The 21,241-nt window shown below is 47.2% G+C and overlaps 1 protein-coding gene across 1 annotated transcript in view; it reads left to right on the top strand.

The window, feature by feature from the left end:
• The window catches only part of Zfyve26 (zinc finger FYVE-type containing 26), a 59,735-nt gene that overhangs the window by 10,594 nt on the left and 27,900 nt on the right, over positions 1-21,241 (top strand). The window contains exons 9-25 of the mRNA XM_026779777.1: positions 396-559; positions 1,150-1,356; positions 3,090-3,704; positions 3,903-3,989; positions 4,882-4,950; positions 5,313-5,464; positions 7,260-7,461; positions 8,416-8,679; positions 9,900-10,019; positions 10,131-10,295; positions 11,282-11,500; positions 12,492-12,594; positions 14,769-15,514; positions 17,259-17,455; positions 18,397-18,501; positions 19,799-19,921; positions 20,266-20,442. Coding sequence (XP_026635578.1) covers positions 396-559; positions 1,150-1,356; positions 3,090-3,704; positions 3,903-3,989; positions 4,882-4,950; positions 5,313-5,464; positions 7,260-7,461; positions 8,416-8,679; positions 9,900-10,019; positions 10,131-10,295; positions 11,282-11,500; positions 12,492-12,594; positions 14,769-15,514; positions 17,259-17,455; positions 18,397-18,501; positions 19,799-19,921; positions 20,266-20,442 — 3,715 coding nt within the window. The remainder of the gene's footprint in view (positions 1-395; positions 560-1,149; positions 1,357-3,089; positions 3,705-3,902; positions 3,990-4,881; positions 4,951-5,312; positions 5,465-7,259; positions 7,462-8,415; positions 8,680-9,899; positions 10,020-10,130; positions 10,296-11,281; positions 11,501-12,491; positions 12,595-14,768; positions 15,515-17,258; positions 17,456-18,396; positions 18,502-19,798; positions 19,922-20,265; positions 20,443-21,241) is intronic.

The raw sequence follows: 21,241 nt of genomic DNA, 5'->3' as shown, positions 1-21,241 counted from the left end.
AGACCTATATCTAGATCTTCGCCTAGATCTGAGTTTCCATTTTATTCTTCGTTAACCTCACTAATGCCTTGGGAAGCAGGTGGAGGAGTCTGTAGGGAGGGGCTCTCTGAATAAACCAAAGAAGCTTATTTGAAAGCTACAGAGAGTACAGAACTCAGGGACTTGGATCTTCAGGTCCTTCTTAGACTCCACTGGGCAGAAAGGCCCTTCCTAGATCCTTTCCAGACAAGCAACTAATTTGATGGCTGTAATTCCTCAAGGTGGATGTAGATAAATGTTACTTTTTATCCTAAACCTAATAAAATAGTTTGAGAAGAAGAAGAGGAGGAAAGAGAGTTGTCTCTCTGCAGGGCAATAATATAAGCCTTGTCCATCCTTCCGACTTTGCCTTCCAGCAGCCTCATACCAAAGAGAGAGCTCTTGTGTCACTTACATGGTGGAGACAGCCACTCCGTGCTCTACTCTCTCCATCACCTCACAAACCTTCCAGCCCTCAGGGAGGAAGAAGTCCTCAAGCTCCTTCAGAAGGTGCCAGCTAAAGACCTCCAACAAGAGCATGGTGAGTTGGTCATAGTGTGGTCGCATTGTGTCACACAGGTCCAGGAACTTCCTCAGGTGAGAAAGGATGTTTCCAGCAGGGAGATATTGCTTTGACTTGCTTTGCAAAAGGACCTACCACAAACCAGTGTTTCCACATTCTTTTTTTTTTTTCTTCCTCCACCTCCCATAAAGATGGGAAACTTGTTTGGCAAATTTCCTAGAAGAACTAGGATTCTGATTCACAGTGAGAAGTGTAAAAGGCTTCCAAGGATGAGGTTGATATTTGGCCTCTGAACCCATTGAGATGCACTTGGAACTTGGGACTTAAATCTGAAAGGGGCTGTAATAGGACCGTGACTGGGTACAAACCATGTGGAATATAAATTAGAGTCCAGGCAATGGAGACCATGTATCATATAGAAGGAAGACTGGTAGAGAAAAGCAAAGCAAAGAGGACAAAGCCGGTTTTGATTAGGGAACAGGCCTGGGACGTTGCAGGTCAGACATGCAGGAGGGTAAGAACTACAGGTCAGCCCTCTGCTTCAGTCATTCTCACCGCTCATGCCTGAACAGGCTAACTCTGAAGTTCTGCCCGTGTCTCTGCTTCAGATACCCGTGATGCCTCAGCCCCCGAGCACCTGAGCCTGTGTCAGAGCCTGACCCTCTACCAGGGCTTCTGCGCCATGAAGTATGCTGTCTATGCCCTCTGTGTGAACTCACACCAGCACGCTCAGTGCCAGGACTGCAGAGACATCGCCTCTGCCTCCGAGGACCTGGCCGTAGCAGAGCAAGGCAACGATTCCCTCCCCCCTGCAGGTACAGAGCGTTCCTGTCCCCCGCATATGCAGGCACCTCTCCCAGGGACTACTTTGTGTGGTTACCATTTCCTTCCAAGATGGAGTGCCCTTGATTTGAAAATACTCAGGAAGAATTTTATCCATTTATCAGCCTCTGCATCAAAAGGACGTGCTTACATCTTAATGGATCTTAATCTAATCATCTAGCTTAGTATTTGCCAAATGGTTTACTTTTTATAGCTGGACACCATGGTAAGAATAGCATTTCAGGAGAAATGCCATTTCTGGAGAGATGGCTCTATGGTTAAGAGCTCTGGCTGCAGCCCGGCTGTGGTGGCACATTGTCCTTAGTCCCAGCACCAAGGAGGAAGGAGCAAGTGGTTCTCTGAGTTCAAGGCCAGCCTGGTTTACAGAGTGAGTTCCAGGACAGCCAGGGCTACATAGAGAAACCCTGTCTGGGGAGAGTGGGGGGAGAGCACCGGCTGCTCTTCCAGTTCCGAGTTGAACACCCAGCACCTATATGGCAGTATATAATCACCTGTAACTATAGACCCATGGAATCTGATACTCTCTTCTGATGACACATGTACATGCAGAGAAAACACACACATACATAAAATACATAAATTGATAGATATTTTAAAATAATAAAGCAACTCTGGTTCAAACTTACCTGCACAGTTTATATCTTTATATATATTATGTGTATTTATGTATATGATATATAAATTGAAGCTCAGTTTTAAGACACAGTACTCCGAATAGAACATAATTATGAGGGTTTTTTTTTTCCTTTTCCCTTCCTTCCAAGTCGTACTATGTAGTACAAATGGAAATTGATGTAACCCAATTTAGCCTCAAACTCTTAATCCTCCCAAGCACTGGGATTACAGGCCTGAAATAGCATGCTTAGTTCTGATTTTCCTTCTCTTCTTCTTCCTTTTCCTCCTTCTCTTCTTTTAAATGTATTTTTTAGATTTTTTTAAATACATGTAGGTGTTTTGCCAGCATGTATGCAGTGCACCATGAACATGGCTGCTTCCCACAGAGACGAGAACACAACATCAGATTAAAACTGGAGTTTCAGCCGGGTGGTGGTGGCACATGCCTTTAATGCCAGCACTCTGGAGGCAGAGGCAGATGGATCTTCCTTAGTTCAAGGCCAGCCTGATCTACAGGTGCATTCCAGGACAGCCAAGACAGCTAGGGTGACACAGAGAAACACTATCTTGGAAAACAAACAAACAAACAAACAAAACAAAATAAAAAACAAAAAACCTGGCATTTCAGAGGTTGTGAGCCATGATGTAGGTCCTGGGAATCAAACCGAGGTGGAATCAAACCGGAAGAGCAGCCAGTGCTTTGAGTCACTAAATCATCTCTCCAGTCCCTTTGTTTTTTTTATGGCAGAGTTTCATGCTGTAGCTCAAGGTAGCCTTAAACTTGTGGCAATCCCCCTTCCTCAGCCTCCTGAATGCTGGGATCAAAATTGTACTACCACACCCTTGTTGAATATCAAATAATTAAGAGACCTAGGCAGCCTGAGATAAAAAAGGAGGTTAAAATAGAATTGTGGGATGAGAAGTCCATGTTGTTACCTTAATTCCTAGAATAGGAAGTACTTGTCAGAGGTAAGGGATGGCACCAAAATAAGGGAAGAGCAGAAACAGAGGGAGTGTTCAGTGGGCTGATTTTTAGTGTTTTGCTCTCTCTCCTCTCCCTCCGGCCTCTGCTCTTACCCATCCTCCTTAGGTGCTTCCCATCTCTTCACAACATACCTGGCCAGATGCCGACAGTATCTACGCAGTATCCCCGACTCTCTGTGCCTGGAAATTCTCGAAAACATCTTCTCTTTGCTCCTCATCACCTCTGCCGATCTCCACGCAGAGCCTCACCTGCCCGAGGACTATGCTGAAGATGATGACATGGAGGGGAAGGGCTCCTTGGGCCTGAGGTCTCCGTCAGAGAGCCCTCAGCACATAGCCCCACCCGAGAGGAAGGCAGAGCGGGGTCCCCTAGGACCCAGGAGCCTTGATCACACAATGCCAAGCTGTCCAAAGGCAGAGCCAAAAGACAGTTCGCCGGGGCCTCACAAGCACAGCTTCTTGGACCTAAAGCACTTTACTAGTGGCCTCAGTGGATTCCTGGCCGATGAGTTTGCCATAGGAGCCTTCCTCAGCCTTGTTCAGGAGCAGCTCGATGAGATCGGCAGCCGAAGCACTCCTGAGGAGACAAAGCTGCTGGAAGGCCAGAGCGGCTCCGGCTCCGCAGGCAGAGATGGACTGCAGAGCCGCCTGCACCGGTTCTCAAAGGTTCTCTCCGAGGCCCAGTGGCGATACAAGGTGGTAACCAGCAACCAGCGCTCAGGTGGGTGAAGGGGGACAGAAAAGAGGAAAGGAGGAAAGTTCCACGACGTGGGCACCGGGTGGGCACGTGGGAGCCACACCCGAATTCGGGGACCTGTCAGACTGCTCAACATCTCAGAGCTTAGCGAAGGTGACCCCTGCCTGCTTCCACAAAAGGTCACATCAAAGCTAGACACTGTGTCTGTGTTTGCTATTGCAGAAGACCAACCTTCCCGAAGATACCGGCCCATTGCCACAAGGCACTCTAGTCTCCGCCGAGGTCGCAGGACTAGAAGAAACCGGGCAGGTGATCCACAACCTCTCTTTTCTCTCCTCGAGTCTGGTTCCCACACACCTACAAAGAGGCATGCCAATGCTTGCTTGTCTAATGTTCTTTTAGGCAGAGTACATTGTCAAAATAACAAAAGTCGGAAGGATCCTCCTAGTCCCACCCCTTCTGTGTCAGGTCGTAACAGTGTCTTACATAGCCATCCAGAAATTTCCCACACAACACAACATGCACATGCTTTCACATATGCACAATGACATACACACACACTGTAAACACCCTGAGTGAGATGAAGGGATGCCGTAAGAGAAACGTGGAAAATCTGCCTGGCAGTGATTGGTTTGGGACATAGGCTGAGTTTGCGTCCACCTGCATCCTCCGGACCTAGAACACGTCTTCCATCTCCTTTTCCCCACAGGTACCTCATCTTTCCACAGGGCTGCCTCAGTAGTGGCCAAGGGGACTCCCTTGATGGTTGACAGCCTCTATAGGGCCACACAAAGGGACAGGCAGCCTCCATTGGCAAGTCTCAGCACTTAGGAAAGCTGACACTGAGCCACTTTTACTCCTCGGCTTGCATCAGGGCGAGCCACATCCTCTACATCAGAAAACATCAATCAGCCCATTGGTTCCTAGTCATGATAGTTGTGCTTTCATTTTACCAAGCTATTGCTAGTACTTAGTCAGCAGATGGTGGTCACTAGCTCCTAGGACTCTAAGGCCCCACATGGTTAAAAACCACTGGTATAGGCTGTTACCCAGCGAGCTCTGGGACCACATCATCCCTGCCGCCCATCCTCACTGAAGTCACCCTTCATCCTCAGTCTACCCGGAGCTCAGCTCGTAGACTGACTTTGCGGTTTATAGGCTATAAGGAGCTGATGTCCGAATTTCACTCTTCTACCTCTAGATGGCCGGGAAAGAGGCCCCAACCCATCCCTGGAGAGTACCAGCAGTGAGCTGAGCACAAGTACTTCAGGTATTTGGGTCCCAGACAGATGTTAACTTCAGGCAGCTTTGCCCATGTCCAGACTTGCCGTGCCCTGTGGTGTGAACACCGGAAGGAACTGAACCTAGGTTCAAGGTTTATTCTGCATAACGGAGATGTCAGCTAGGCAAAGGGGAAAGGCTTTCTCTCTTTAGTTAAGTTGCCCAGCAGCAGAGAGAAAAAGGTGGCTATTCAAGGGAGATAGTTGTTACTTGTATTCTAAGATGGTGACAAACGCCTACCCTTCATTTAAACAAAAAACAAGACCCATTTACAGAAAATATAGAATTGTGGGGAGAGGTGACAGCTCTTATGTTTTCTCCCAACTATGTCCAATGTTCTTCACCCACCAGAAGGGAGTCTGAGTGCTGTGTCTGGGCAGGTGGAGCTAGACAGCCGGTTGCAGCCCCAGCCTCAGAGTTCCATCATCCCCATGATGTTCTCCCCACCGGAGTCACTGCTGGCATCCTGTATCCTCAGGGGGAACTTCGCAGAAGCCCACCAGGTAACGGGAGACTGGTCACGGTAAAGCATACTACATCAGCCCCTGACTGTCATGTTGTGCCTCCAGGAAAGCTAAATGCATGTGACCCCAAAAGTACTTGAGAGTACTTGCTGGGGAGTCCCATGGAGCAGAAAAAGACAGAAAGGAATTTCCACATGTGCAGGCCCAGTGCTCGGCACTGCAAGTTTAGAGACATTGAGTCATTTGTTTTCTTAATATAAGCAGTGTTTAGACAAACTAAAATAGCCGTGATCTCACCACACAGATTGCTTTCAGCCTTATAATAATGCTGTGGAAATGTGATCACCCTTGTTTATAAAGCCTTTGGAGTTATTTCCTTAAGAAAAAATTCTCATAGCTGGGCATGGCGGCTGCCACTGGTGAGCCCAACACTGAAGAAGGGTGACTGCTGTGAATTTGGGCAACCTGGGCTATCGAATAAGAACCTGCCTCAGAAAAGCAGGGGACAGGAGGGGGATGGAAGGGGTCTTACCTAAATTACTAAGTCAACACATATTTTAGGGCAATGTCTCAGTAGGTAAAGGCACTTGCCACCCAACCTGAAAACCTGAATTTGACCTCCAGGACATACAAGGTTGGAGGAGAGAACTAACTCCTGCAAGTTTCTCTCTGACTTCCACATGTGTGCTATGGTACTCATGTGCCCACACACATTCTCTATAAACAAACAAACAAATAAATCAATAGAATTATAAAAAGTGTTTTTGGTTTTTCGAGACAGGGTGTCTCTGTATAACTTTGGAGTCTGTCCTGGAACTCTGTAGACCAGGCTGTCCTCAAACTCACAGAGATCCGCCTGCCTCTGCCTCCCAATTAAAGGTGGGATTAAAAGTATTCCTAAATATATTTTTAACATTTAAAAGAATACCAAACTATTAACAGCAGTTGTGGCATGCCCCTTGAGGATTTATTCTTACAATTTGTTAGTGTGTTAGATATAAAATAGTATCTGTGCTGGTTTATGTCAACTGGACACAAGTTAGAATCGTCAAAGAAGAGGGGGCCTCAACTGAGAAAATGCCTCCATAGGATCGAGCTGTAAGCAAGTCTGTAGGACTTTTAAATTAGTGATTGATGGGAAGGGTCCAGTCCATTGTGGGTAGTACCACCTCTGGGCTAGTGGTCCTGAATTCTATAAGAGAGCAGGCAGAGCAAGCCAGTAAATAGCACCCCTCTACAGCCTCTGCATCAGTTCCTGCCTCTAGGTTCCTTCCATGTTTGAGTTCCTGTCCTGACTTCCTTCAATGATGGACTCTGATGTGGAAGCCAAATAAACCTTTTCCTCCCCAAGTTGCTTCAGTCATGGTGTTTCACCATAGCAACTAAAATATAGTATCATACATAACTTAAATTCCTGGTAGGAAAATCTTTTCTTGTTTATTTCCCATAGGTGTTTCCTCTGAAATCACTGCTAACATTTGCTTATACCTTCTGAACTTTGATCATTTGTTAATGGACTCCTATGAGCTGTTTTGTATTTTGTCTCTCCTTAACTTTCAGTGCTAGCTGAGTGTAGTGATACACACGTTTAATCCTAGCACTTGGGCAGGAGAGACAGGTAGATCGAGGCTGGCCTAGTCTATAGAGTGAGTTCCAGGACAGCCAGTGCTACACAGAAAATCTCTGTCCTTAAAAGAAAAGCCAGATGCTCTCTGGTGCTCTAAAATAGCCATCTTGGGGCCATAGTCAAATGAGTTGACCTAGCATCCTGTCTCTAGATATCCCCAGACTACGTGGACCTACCACCGCCACACCCCTCCCTTTCTCGTGACAGGTGATATTCATGTTCAACCTAAAGTCTTCACCCAGTGCTGGGGAGCTGATGTTTGTAGAGCGTTACCAGGAGGTAATCCAGGAACTGGCCCGGGTGGAACATAAGATTGAAAACCAGAATTCCGATGGCGGTAACAACACCGTTCGGCGCACTGGCAGTGGGCGCTCAACTCTGCAAGCCATTGGCAGCGCTGCAGCTGCAGGTTAGTCTTCCTTCCTGACATCAAAGGTGGACGGGTAGCTGGGGTGGCGGCATAAGGGAAGAAACCACCTAAATCTCCATAAGAAATTGCCAGAAATGGAAAGCAGGACTCCCGTCCCAAAAATCAGCCATTTCCTAGCTGCTCTCGGCCTCCCTGACTAGGTGGGTGGAGTCATGTGGCTGCCCCTGAAGCCACTCCTGCCTGTCCCAGTGCATTTTGGGATCACTCGCTCGGGCATTAGAGGGGCTGTTCCTGTCTCGTGCAGTCATCCAGCAGTGAAGCCTATTACTTGACTGTCCCTAAAAGTGAAAAATCGCTCGTTAGTGTTTGCAGCCTGGGGACCACATCTCAGTTCCCAGCTGTGGCAGCACATCCAACAGCTGCTTCCCTTCTTTCTCGAAGCAGAAGCTCGCCCCATATTTTCCCTCATTGCTCCCCAGACTCCATAGACCAGGGTACCATCATGTCTTGCCCTTTACATGTGATTCCAGGAGCTTTTCAGCCCTACTTAAAATACATGCCCAAGTCCTCCTGCTTGTTCAGAGGTTGTTCTGACTCACCGACCTGGCACTGACTTCTCCCTGGCCCCCTATTTAAAAAATATTTAGGTACATCTTTTCAGTGCTTTTGATAGACTAGGGCTCTTAAAGCAGTAGTGATGTCTCCTTTGCTTTCTTAGCAACTTATTCAGAGAGTGTTTCCAGTTGGCCCACCCTGACCCGCGTCTTTCTCGACCTGTTTTATATCCTGTTGGGAAGACACGCTCCCTTGTCACTGCCTTCTGGGTTTATTGTGGCCTTTTTTCATACCTTTGTTTTGGTTCTGTAAGAGCAGGCCCCAATGAAAGTGTTAGTGTATACAGCTCCTGTGCACGAGAGCCTCACACAAACTACTTCTCATACGACACGTGGCGGGTAGACTCACCTTAACCCTTGCTGTTTGCTCAACGCCCAGGAATGGTGTTTTACTCCATCTCGGACGTGACTGACAAGCTCCTTAGCCCCTCCGAAGACCCCATCCCCACGCTCCAGGAAGATTTCTGGATAAATGCGACCCTGATGGAGCCCAGCACTCCTCTTAGAGAAGTTCTGGAAGACCTCAGTCCCCCTGCCATGGCTGCATTTGACCTAGCCTGCTGCCAGTGTCAGCTCTGGAAGACCTGCAAACAGCTCTTAGAAACAGCCGAGCGGCGCCTGAGCAGCAGCCTCGAGAGCCGGGGTGAGTGGGCGTCCTGCACCTCTCTCCATTCCTGTTCATTCACTCATTCATTCATTCATTCATTCATCCATTCTCAGCTGTAGTGATAAGCTCAACAAGCCTTAGGAAGTTGCAGAGAGAGTGGAAAGAGAAGTATTTAACATTAGTTAATGCCCTTGTCCTAGTGGCATAAATAGAGACTGTTGGGTGTCTCGTATTCATAGACAGCAGTCTGCAGCCATTTGAGGAAATTCTTTTTTAATTTATTATAAAATTGAAGGAAGAAACATACAATCAACAGGAAAACGAAGAGGAAGAGGAGGAGGAGGAGGAGGAGGAGGAGGAGGAGGAGGAGGAGGACGCAAGAAACACAACGGCATATAGTACAGTATGGAGATGCTACAAAGAAACCCGCTAAACCCACTGAAAGGTGGTACTTGTTAAAAAGACAGAAAGAAACATATCAAGAATGATACAGATGGGTGGGTGGGGTGAGGGTGTAGCAGCTTGAGCTCTGGGTTCAATCTGTTAGCCTACAGAAACCAAGGTCCAAGTGAATGAGTGCCTTCAGACTACAGGCCCCTCCTGGGTGAAGGCATTGACTCTAGCTTGGGACTGCCATGACTCTATAAAGCAGGGTAAAGGGAATGTCCTAGGACGTGTACATGCAGTTCTTAGAGCAGTGGTTCTCATCCTGTGGGCATGACCTCTTTGGCATCACATGACCCTTTCACAGAGGTCGCCTAAGACCATTGGAAAACACAGATATTTATATTACAATTCATAACAATACCAAAAATAAAGTTATGAAGTAGCAATGAAATATTTTATGGTTGGGGGTCACCACAACATGAGGAACTGTGTTAAAGGGTCACACCATGAGGAAGGTTGAGAAGCACTGTCTTAGAGTAATCAGGTATGTAAAGTATGAAGACAGACTGGGGTAATTAGAAAATATAAATCTGATTCTGGCTCAAGTCCGTGGCTGAAGAGAGTAGGAAGGCAAATCCAGAAGAAAAGTCAACAAATGCCACAGAATGCCATAGAGTCTGCTGCTGGTAGCTGAGGCAGTCCTGGAGTCTCGGGCAATGTGTATACCAAGGTCCTGCTTGTTGTCACCCAAAATGACACAGTGTGTAGCTCAGAGTTACTATTAGAAAAGACAAAGTCACACAAGGAACTGAGCATCAGCCTCTGAAAACCCATTTCTTCCGGCGTCCCTCTTCCTCCTTCTATTTCAGGTCGACAGCTGGACCAGGTTGTCCTCAATCCCGATGGTATTCGAGGTTTTCCTGTTGTCCTTCAGCAAATTAACAAGATTCTCAATTATCCGCTTACCTTAACGGGACAAACAAAACCCGGTGAGAAGCTTTACTGCACCATCTCCTCTCCTAGCTTTGTTTTTCCTGGACTTGGAACGATGGATCAGCAGACTTTTTTTTCCCTCTTCCTTTCTTGCATGTTTTCCACAGAGACTCTAGAAGAAAGGGGAGGAGGTGCCGCGCGGTGCAGCATCTTGGAGCTGCTTCAGACATGCTGGCCCAGCCTCACCGAGGACTGTGTTGCCAGCCACACCAGCCTTTCCCAGCAACTGGATCAGACTCTCCAGTCACTGCGAGAGGCATTAGTGCTGCCAGGTACAGATCTGCCTGAGTGGGAACAGATAAGCAGAGGACTGAGCGAGGGAGATGAGACAGACAAGGATTTATGAGCATTTTGGAGCAGAGGCTCTACACTCTAGAGCTGGGCTCAGTCAGCTCTTGTAGCTGAGCAAGGCACAACTCAGAACTGCACTTCTCTCTTCCCCAAGTCTTTTGTTTGTTTATGGTTTTTGGAGACAGGGTTTCTCTGTGTAACTTTGAAGCCTGTCCTGGCACTCGCTCTGTAGACCAGGCTGGCCTCGAACTCACAGAGATCCACCTGCCTCTGCTTCCCAAGTGCTGGGATTAAAGGCGTGCGCCACCACTGCCCAGGCATCTTACCCAACTCTTAATTGAAAGGACACTTAACACTCTCACTAGCAGGTACATTTTTTCACTCGTGGTGAGAAATATCCCCAGCTGGTAGTTAGTTGGTATTGATCAGCCCTCCCCAAAAGCTTCATGTGCTCTTCATAAAGATACTTCACCCCAGAGACAAGAGGCTGAAACAACTATGTAGCCTGATTTCTCTAGACTCCAAGCTCTTCCTGGCTGAGATCACTTGCACACGTGGCTGAATTGGGATTTGTGTTTGGTTTGTTTGTCTACCTTCTGAGTGTGGTGCTCCCATAGTCACCCATGTCCCATAGACACCCAGTGAATTCTGTAGGATGCTCAGTTTACACACTGGATCAAAAGCTGACCCAAAGCTGAGGGTCCTAAGAGATGGCTCAGTGGTTAAGACTACTTGCTTCTCTTCCAGAGGACCCAAATTTAGTTGCCAGCGCCCACACTGAACAGTTCACAAACAGCTATAACTCTGGCTCCAGCGCATCCTACATCATCTTCAGGCCTCTGCAGGCACCCCAGATCCACATACATGCGTGCATATATAAAAATAAAATGTTTCTTTTTAGAAATCAACCCAAAGCTAGAAGCAGAGTCTAAAACCATGTCTCTTCTCCCACCCTTATTCCTTCCAGAGCCCAGGAGTACTCCACTCACGTCCCTAGTGGAGCAGGCCGCCCAGAAGGTCCCCGAGGCGGAGGCCCACCCTGTGCACATCCAAAGTCAGCTCCTCCGGAAGACCCTGGGGAAGCAGGCGCTGGCAGGCGGCAGACAGGCTGACTATGTGGGCGTCTTCTTCAGCTACTGCAGCACCCTGGCGGCCGTTCTTCTCCGGAGTCTGAGCTCTGATCCCAGTAAGTAGTGAGAATGGTAGGGAGTCATGAACGATACGGAGCCCGTTATTTAGGGAAAGGAATAGGCGTGCTTCCTTAAGGGGCTCTTTCTAGGTACACAGTATCTAAAGGCACCAGACTGTAGAGTTCTCTTATTCATCTGTCTATTTTTTTTGCATCTTTGTGTTAAGTAAAATTATACATGGAAGTCCTCAATAACGGCTCATGGAATTGGAGCCTCAAAAGTATCTCTGAAGCCAGGAGTGGTGACGCATGCCTATAATCCCAACCCCCAGAGGGAAGAGGCAGGAGGACCAAGAGTTCCAGGCCAGCCTTGGCTATATAACACCCTGTAAGGAAAACAGAACAAAAATTCTGCCAGACCTGGGGTCCATTGTAGATTTGAGAGTTCAGTAGGAAAATGAAGCTTTTGACTTGAGTCGCAGATTGAGTTCGTAACAAGTTTTAGGCAGATGGATAAAAATCTGAAATCTTAAATTTTCCAGATTCCAAACCTTTTAACCACCAACCTGATGCCATAAATGGTTTGACAGGTCATAATGAAAATACTATATAGTCTTACCTTCGGGTTCTGTATATAAGATATACATGAAACATCCGTGTTTAGACTTAGATCCTAGTTCCCATGATCCCCTGTCCCATGAATGCAAACATTCCAGGAGCCAAAACACATCTAGTCCCAAGTGTTTTGGAGACAGAATGCTCTCGAAATGTCAACCTCAACTTCAGTCAGGTTTAAGTGAGCATTGCGTGCTGCCTGGTTAGAGTGGCCACTGAAGTTTGTCTGGGTTAGAAGTCGTTAACACTGTAAGATGTAAATGAACTTGTATCCAGGGTCATGTTGAGAATACCTTTACCTGCTATGAGTCAACAGAAGGGTTCTTCATGCTGTCACCTTTGTCTTTCACAATATGACTACGGGGTCTCTGAACAGAGCCCTAAGCCGTTGCACCCAGCAGGACAGACAAAGAGTATTTCTTTACTTTCTCAGACAATGTGGAGGTCAGGGTTGGAAACCCCTTTGTTCTCCTGCAGCAGAGCTCTTCCCAGCTGGTGTCCCACCTCCTGCTTGAGAGACAAGTTCCTCCAGACAGGTAGGCGTCACCTGTGACACTTTAACTCTTTGTCTCTCCTGCTACCGCTAGTGTGTGTTGTAAGTAGGAGACTAACGGTGAGTCTTCACTCACAGATGAGCAAAAGCCAAAGGTTCGGTGACATTGATCATGGAGGCTATAGAAAAGTAAGCATTCTCAGGTATTGCTGGTAAGGCATAAAAATGGCTATAACTCCTGTGGCAAAGCATTTTATCAGTATCTTTTAAGGTTACAAATTGACCACAAATGTTTGTAAAAAGTAATCAGCATCCTTAACCTTCAAGGGAACGCAAATTAGAACTACTGGGAAAGTCTGTCTCACCCGAGTCGGCTCTCAGAAGCATATGACAGTAAATTCCAGAGAGGCTATGGGAAGACAGGAACGAACCCTTGTTCAATAATGGGGAGAAAATAAACTCGTATAGCCCCTGTGGAAATCAGGGTGGAGGTTTCTCCGGGAGCCGAAAGTCGGACTGCCATGTGACCTCGCTATACCACCCCTGTGCAAAGATACTTACACCAGTGGCCTTGCTGGCGGCTGACCTACTCACAGTAACAGGGAAATGAAATCAGTTGAGACATTTATCATTTATCAGGGCTGAATGGACGATGAAAATGTGCTGCATGTGCACAGTGGAAGATAATGCTCTATAAAGAAAAAGGAAATGGGGGCTGGAGAGATGGCTCAAAGGTTAAGAGCACTGACTGCAATTCCAAAGGTCCTGAGTTCAATTCCCAGCAACCACATGGTGGCTCACAGTCATCTGTAATGAGATCTGGTGCCCTCTTCTAGCCAGCAAGCATGCAGACAGACAGAACACTGTATACATAATAAATAAATAAATCTTTTTTTAAAAAAAAGAAAAAGGAAATGTGACAGAAAATAGATGAATTCCAAATAGCATACTAAATGAGGCAACACAGACTCAGACAAATATGACATATTCTCTCCATATGTGATCCTAGCTTTTAATATGTGTGATATATATGTGTATATATATGTATATATGTAATATATATATATATGTGATCATAGGTCATAAAACTAGAAAGGGGACAAGATGGGAAGAAGAGGTTGTGGTAGGGGCATTGTATCATATACACAGGTTATGAAAACAAAGGGGACAGCCGGGTGGTGGCACACGCCTTTAATCCCAGCATTCAGGAGGCAGAGGCAGGTGGATCTCTGAGTTTGAGGTCAGCCTGGTCTGCAGAACAAGTTTCAGGACAGCCAGGGCTACACAGAGAAACCTTGTGTTGAAAAACCAAAGAGAAGAAGAGGAGGAGGAGGAAGAGGAGGAGGAGGAGGAGGAGGAGGAGGAAGAGGAGGAGGAGGAGGAGGAGGAGGAGGAGGAGGAGGAGGAGGACGAGGAGGAGGAGGAGGAGGAGGAGGAGGAGGAGGAGGAGGAGGAGGAGGAGGAAGAGGACAACCGAAGCTGACAGGGTTAGGAGTCCATGGATAGGGGAGAGGAGTCAAAGAGGATGGGCTCCAAAAGAAAACTACGAAAACGCCGTAATTAAATCTTTTATTTTGTGTGCTATTTAAAACTAAACAAATTGGCTGGGCAGAAGTGTTATACCCCTTTAATCCCAGCACTTGGGAGGCAGAGGCAGGTGGATCTCTTGAATTTGAGGATAGCCTGGTCTATAGAACGAGTTCTCGGATAGCCAGGGCTGCACAGAGAAACCCTGTCTCAAGCGAAAAAAAATTAAATTGATAGGTCTTTTAACCTAGTAATTCTGACTCTTGGTTGTACATATGAAAAGCAGTATGTGTGCAATGGGCCAGAAGACTCCATGGTACGCAAAGATGGGATGAATTAAGTTATATTATACTTCATAGCTATAGAAAAATCACCTCCCTATAGAGGGGACAAATCTGTGGAAGATCTCTCAGATTATGAAGTGAAACAGAGCTGAGTAGTGTGTCTGATGGACTGCCTTTTATGTTATTCTTAAGAGAGCCTTCATTGTTTTTGCTATGTGATGGTACCTGACTGAAGGCCAGGGCTTGGGAGGTAAAGGCAGTAAGTTTGGGGCCAGGCAGGACTACACAGCAAATGATCTAAAATGAGTGAATAAATGCATGCATGTATGTATGCATGCATTTGCAAGACTGGGTAGTGGTGCCTATGTGTTCAGGTCTCCCATGACTTCTGCTTCTTCTCCTCCAGGTTGGCAGCCCTTCTTACCCAAGAAGGGCTCAACCTAAGTGTGCCACAGGTCATTGTCAGCTGCTGCTGTGAGCCCCTCACTCTTTGCCCTTCTCGACAAAGCCAGCAGGCCTCATCCCTTCTGACGTGCCTGGGCGTGCTGGCTCAGGAGCACGCCTCTCACCTTCTGGATGGCCTGCCCCTCTCTATGCCGGATTCCCCTAGACCAAGCGAGAATCCCTCAGCAGAGAAGAAGTCTCGTCCCTCCCCAAAGGACTCATCACCCCCAGCCTTCACCTCCTCTGCCTTGGCCTTCCTTAAGTCTCGCTCGAAGATACTGGCCACAGTGGCCTGCCTGCGGGCTTCCCGAGGGACAAGAGTCAGCAAGCCTAGCCTGTCTTGGAAGGAACTGCGGGGTCGCAGGGAGGCGCCTCTGACTGCAGAGAAGGTAGCTCAGGAGTGTGAGCACCTCCTGGAGCAGTTTCCTATGCTCGAGGCTGCCCTCCTGGCTGCCTGGGAGCCTCTACACCAAGGCTCAGAGCCAGGCCAGGGTCTGGCAGCCAGTCTCTGTGGTCAGGCCAGTCTCTCTACTGTGCTTCTGGGCCTGCATTCTCCTGTGGCCCTGGATGTACTCACTGAGGCCTTTGAGGATGCCTTGGTGGCCAGAGACTGGCCACGGGCCCTTCAGCTCATTGACGTGTATGGGCGAGACATGGACGACCTGAGCAGGATACGGGATGCCGTGCTGAGCTGTGCCGCAGCGTGTGGTAAGCAGGGCGCTCCGCCTCCCTCCCTGTGTCCTGATCACACTGTCTTCACAGGAGCTCTAGAGAGAGTTACTGCATCACCATAGCCACGTTCCTGCAACTAGGCCAAGGCTCAGAGCAGTTAGAAAACTTGCCCAGGATCGTGAGTTGAGTCTAGAACCCAAGCCTGTGTGGCTTTAGAATGGGTAGCTAGAACCAGTTTCAACCTTTACAGTCCTGCATGTTTGAGTCATTGTCAGAGGTATAAATGACAATCTGGGCCCTGCCTTCAGAGGTCCAGAATGGAGTCCAAGTCGATGGTAACTGTAGAAGAGAAGTTAGCAGTCTCCTGCAGAGTACTCTAGGCCACGTGGTCTCTGTTACAGCTATGCCAGTGCAGCCCGAAGGCAGCCAAAGTCCACACGTAAGGAACTGGAGCATCCGCATGCTGATGAACTGTGAGCTGGGTCTGGTGGTCAGTGCGCATAGCCCAGCACTTGGGAAGTTTAAGGCCCGCCTGCCTCAAAACAAAACAAGGGGTTAGAGGGATGGCATGGTGGGAAAAGTGCTACTGCTGCTCGAGCATGAGGCCTTAGATCCCCAGCACCCACGTAAGAGCTAGGTGTGTCCAGCACACATTTGTAACCCCAGCCCTTGGGGGACAGAGACAAGTAGATCCTGGGGGCTGGCTGGTCCGCAAATCAAGCCAAAGCGCATGTTCCAAGTCAATAAAAGACGCTGCTTCAAAAAGTAAGGTCTGAGGCTAGTGAGATGGTTCAGCTACTGAAATGCTTACCAAACAAACCTCAATAGCTGAATTTGAGTCCCAGAACAAACATAAAAGTAGGAGGGAGCCAACTCCCAAGGCTGACCTCTGCCATGGCATGTGTGCAGCTTTACTGACATACATATTACACACGCACACACACACAAGCACACACACACACACACACAATAATAAATAATATTTTTAAAATTAAGGTGGAAATCAATAGAAATACCCAGCATCAACCTCTGTTCTCCACATGTACACACACACACACACACACAAGTAAATAGAAGAGATTTTCATGTGTAATCAAAATAGAAAACCAATGAGCCACACTGCTCCACTGGAGATGTGCTGTACAGAGAATCTTTGTCGTAGACCCAGAACTGCCCTTTGAAAGGAGACTGCCCCAAGAAGGGTAAGAAATTCAGTAAAAGAACTGTATGATATTAATTTCTTGGGGTCTATCTTTTCATGTCTCCAAGATCAGCTTTATGAATGAGAGAGAGAGAGAGAGAGAGAGAGAGAGAGAGAGAGAGAGAGAGAGAGAGAGAACTACTTAGTGACAGGATATTTAGGGAATGAGGCTCGTTTACCTCCGATAACTTTTATGTAGGATGCAGAGTAGAAATCACAGGGAGCCCTCAAACCTTATTGACAGCTGAGTTTGCAAGGGCACCGGGTGTGCAGCAGGACAAAATGTGGAGAGCATCCCTCCCTTCCTTCCTCTCCTCTCCTTTGTCTGTCCCTCCTTGTCTCCCTTTAGAGAGTACCATGGCTGTGACAGGCTTGCATAAAGAGGGACTAGGAGGAGAGGGTTTCTCCCTGTCATGTAATATTCCGGGTATAAGACCTAGCTGTAGTCACGTGGAATGGAAGGACCCCCCAACCCCCACAAGCTCCTGGGACATAAAATAGAACAAAGCCCTCTTAACTGGAGCTTTTAAACTTCTTCAGGGCAGGCTTGCTGCCCCCGAACATTGCTTTGTCTTGTAGACAAGGAAGGTTGGCAGTACCTGTTTCCTGTGAAGGACGCAACTCTGAGAAGTCAGCTGGCCCTGCGGTTTGTGGACAGGTGGCCCCTGGAGTCATGTCTGGAGATCCTGGCCTACTGTGTTTCAGACATGGCTGTCCAAGAAGAAGTAAAGTCTGAGCTGCAGAGGAAGCTGATGGAGCTGCAGGTGTATCAGAAGGTATAGGCTGTTGCGTCAAGAATAGAAGACAGATCTCTTAGCCGCTGTCCTACTAGCCCATTCTCTCACGATGGGGTATTCTAGGAAACAGAAAATGTAGGCTAGGCTTTTCCTCTGTACCAGACTTCTGTTCTTACATGAATGAAAGGAGGCCTCTTGTCCTAGGTCTGTGTGGTTTCTCTTATTGTTTTAAATGCATTTGCATTGAGGAAGGATAGTAGTAAAATTCATGCTGGGATGGTGTTGTAACGTCCACAGAGGTATTTTCACTTGCGTGAATGAGCTTTTGTATAAATTCTACTTACATCGTGTCTGTTCTTAAATATTATTTCTAAAGCTCAGCTAATTTCCAGAACCATTTTGAATCTTTCAACAGTGGAAGAATCTTATGGGGTGGGTTCTATCCAAGTTGAGGAGGCTCAGAGAGATGGACTCAGGGCATCCGGCTGTATAACCAGTATATAGTATATGAGAGCTTTCCCCTGTGGCCTGGGACAGAGCCTGGGGCTCACCAGGCAAGGTGAACATGGCAAGGGGGGAAGGTTTCCTTTCTGTGCCTCTTGAGCAGTTTTCATCCTGAGCTCAAATTCTGCAGGGAGGATGCTGATTCATGGGTCAGGCTGGAAGAACTCCTTGGGTAGAGTGTTGAGGTAGAGAAACTTGGGACAGATGACCTCAGGATGTTGGACAGGCTTTGAACCTCTGAGAACCTCTTGTCCTGACTGCTGGTCAGACTTCCCCCCGATTTTACTTCTGAAGACGTTTATTGTCACCAAACGACCCTTGTCCATTTGCTTTCTTCCCCCTCTTTTCTGAAAAATCCAAACAGCCTGAGTCTGGGGCAGAGTTCAAGGGATAGCTCTTTTCTTGTGGGCATGCAGATGATTTGTTCTCGGGGGAGAAGCTGCCAGGTAGTTTATGGTTTGCTCATCTTTCTTTAGGTCCTAGGTTTGCAGGATCCCCCAGTGTGGGCTGACTGGCAGACCCTGAGGAGCTGCTGTACTGAAGACTCATCGTCTGTCATGAACATGATTCTGGAAGCACAGGTACCATTTTCCAGGATGGATTCATCTTCCTCCCCGAACCGCACCACCTTAGCTGGTGTGTAGATAGAGTCCTTTGCAGGCATCGATGTCCACAGATTCTCTGACTACAGTATCATCTTTCCTTCCTTTAATTGTGAGATTTGCCAAAACACAAGGCGATAGAGAGGATAACACGTCACCGTGGCATTCCCGTGTGGGATTTTGTACACTGTGTGCAGAATGTTTCTACATGGACACTCTTCATCATGAGCATCCTTTTTACTAGGATGAAGTCAAGTCTCTCATCAAATCACATGTCAATTCTCGCTCCTACTTCTAGTTGTTCTATATCCTTGCCAATTCTTTATATTGTCCACTTTGTGTGTGTGTCTGTCTGTGTGTGCCACTAGGATGGTATCTTATTCATGATTGGTCATGAATGAGAATCTCTTTCCTGTCTTTGTTGTCCATTTTGGCACTAATAGAAATGAATCTGCCTTTTAAGAGGCCAATACATATAATTCAAAATGTAGAGGCTCATTCAAACTGTCGTCCTTCATTCAGGAAACATTTAGAATATTGGTGGGCACTGTGCAGAAAGGTGGTAAGACAAAGATTAATAAGCTTAGTCCTTGCCCTTGAGTGACTCACATTTTAGGGGGGAAGGCAATGTAAAATACATCCCAGGTGGTTGTGATGTAAAATATCAAGTGGCAAAACTTAGCCCAGAGTCAGACAAGGCAGACCAAGGCAGAGGCACAGAGAGGGATGCTAGACAATGTTATAAAGCTGGATGTAGTGGTACACACCTTTAATCCCAACACTCAGGAAGCAGAGGCAGGTGGATTTATTCAAGTTTCAGGCTCTCCTTGTCTATATAGTAAGTTCCAGGGCAGCCAGAGCTATATAATAGAGAGACCCTGTCTCAACAACAAGAGCAACACAACGACAACACAGAGAATGTTAAGCCAGGCAGCAGCGGCACCTTTTGGATCTCTGAGTTCATGGCCAGCCTGGTCTACAGATCCACTTCCAGAACAGGCTCCAAATCTATACAGAAAAGCTGTCTCAAAAAAATAAAAAAATGACAGTAAATTTTTTTAGAGACTTATTTTTATTTTATGTACATTGGTGTTTTGCCTATGTGTATGTCTGTGTGAGGGTGCCAGATCCTGGAACTGGAGTTACAGACAGTTGTGAGCTGTCATGTACATACTGAGAATTGAACCCAAGTCCTCTGAAAGAGCAGCCAATGCTCTTAACTGCTGAGCCATCTCTCAGCCAAAGGAATTTATTGAAGGCGTATATTTCCTTCCAGGAGTATGAACTATGTGAGGAGTGGGGCTGTCTATACTCCATTTCAAGGGAGCATCTGATCAATCTGCACCACCAACATCTTCTCCACCTGCTAGAAAGAAGAGAGCATGAGAAAGCTCTTCAGGTACGCTCTGAGTCTTTATCCTTCCTATGGGGGAGGGCCGAGGTTCATCCTCAGGTAGCTTTCTTTCCTACTGAATCCTCTGCACAGTGTTTGTGATTGCAGACTTCCATGCTTCATAAACCGCTTACACTCGCTTGAGCTAGGTGCCCAGATCTACCTTAGGCGCCAGGGGGAGCCTCTGGGTCCTACCACAACTCATTGGTTAAGTATGGGGGTGGCAACAAATGAGTGGAGAAAGACAATTAGCCCCAAGTAAATGAGCCTCTATATTATCTTCTCCCACCAAACAAGGCTGGCTGTGAGAGCTCTGCAGGTCTCACCTCCTTCTGTACCCTCTGCTGCAGCTCCTGCAACGAATCCCTGATCGCACCATGTGCCTTGAGATCACAGAGAGGTCCCTTGACCAGCACCCTAGCTTAGCCACTTCACACTTCTTGGCCAACTACCTCACCTCCCACTTCTATGGAGAACTGACCACCGACCGACACCGTGAAATCCGGGCACTGTACATGGGATCTAAGGTGAGGAGGAAAGGTTTGAGAAAATGACGCTCGAAGTGGGGGCTGCTGGCCTCACTTCCACCTCAGACTCTGCCCTTGCCTCGGCTCTTGTGCCAGGCACCTGCCGCCCTTGGCCTGTGCTGTGTAAAAACTTAACCTGGTAGCTCACCTTGTCCTAATCGGATTTGTCACAGTCTTTCTGCACATCCTCCTGAGAGAGATTTGCCCAGTTCTCTCAAGCTGTCCTTGCGCTTCCTATGGTACATGCTATATCATTGTTTCTCAAGCCTGACCGTACATTAAGATCGCTGGCCTTTTTAAAAATATTGGTAGTTGACTTTCACACCAGGCCTGTTAAAAGTGGTCATGGGTAGGAACTACTTCTCTTCCAAACAGATTTGAATGTACACCTTTAAAACTGCTTGAGGGGCTGGAGAGATGGCTCAGTGGTTAAGAGCATTGGCTGCCCTTACAAAGGACCTGGGTTCAGTTCCCAGCACCCATGTGAGACAGCACGCAACAACCTGTTATTCCAAAGGGTTGGATGCCCTCTTCTGCTCTCCACATGCATGTAGTGCATGATAGACAATCAGGTACACACACACGTGCACACATAAATCTAAAATTAAAACTACTGCATGATAAACTAGTTTCTTCTCATGGAAAAGGGTCCTTTGTCTCAGTAATTCTATGAGAAAATAGGTTAGAGACACCAATAGAAGATATTACAAACAAGACTAATTAATCCAGTTACCCAGGGTTTGGAGAGAGGGGACCCTCAACTCTTTTCTAGTTCTTCTGACTTTTTTTTTTTTTTTTT

Source organism: Microtus ochrogaster, chromosome 1, assembly GCF_000317375.1.
Source record: "Microtus ochrogaster isolate Prairie Vole_2 chromosome 1, MicOch1.0, whole genome shotgun sequence".
NCBI classification, from domain to species: Eukaryota; Metazoa; Chordata; class Mammalia; order Rodentia; family Cricetidae; genus Microtus; species Microtus ochrogaster.
This window is presented reverse-complemented; position numbering and strand designations above follow the sequence as displayed.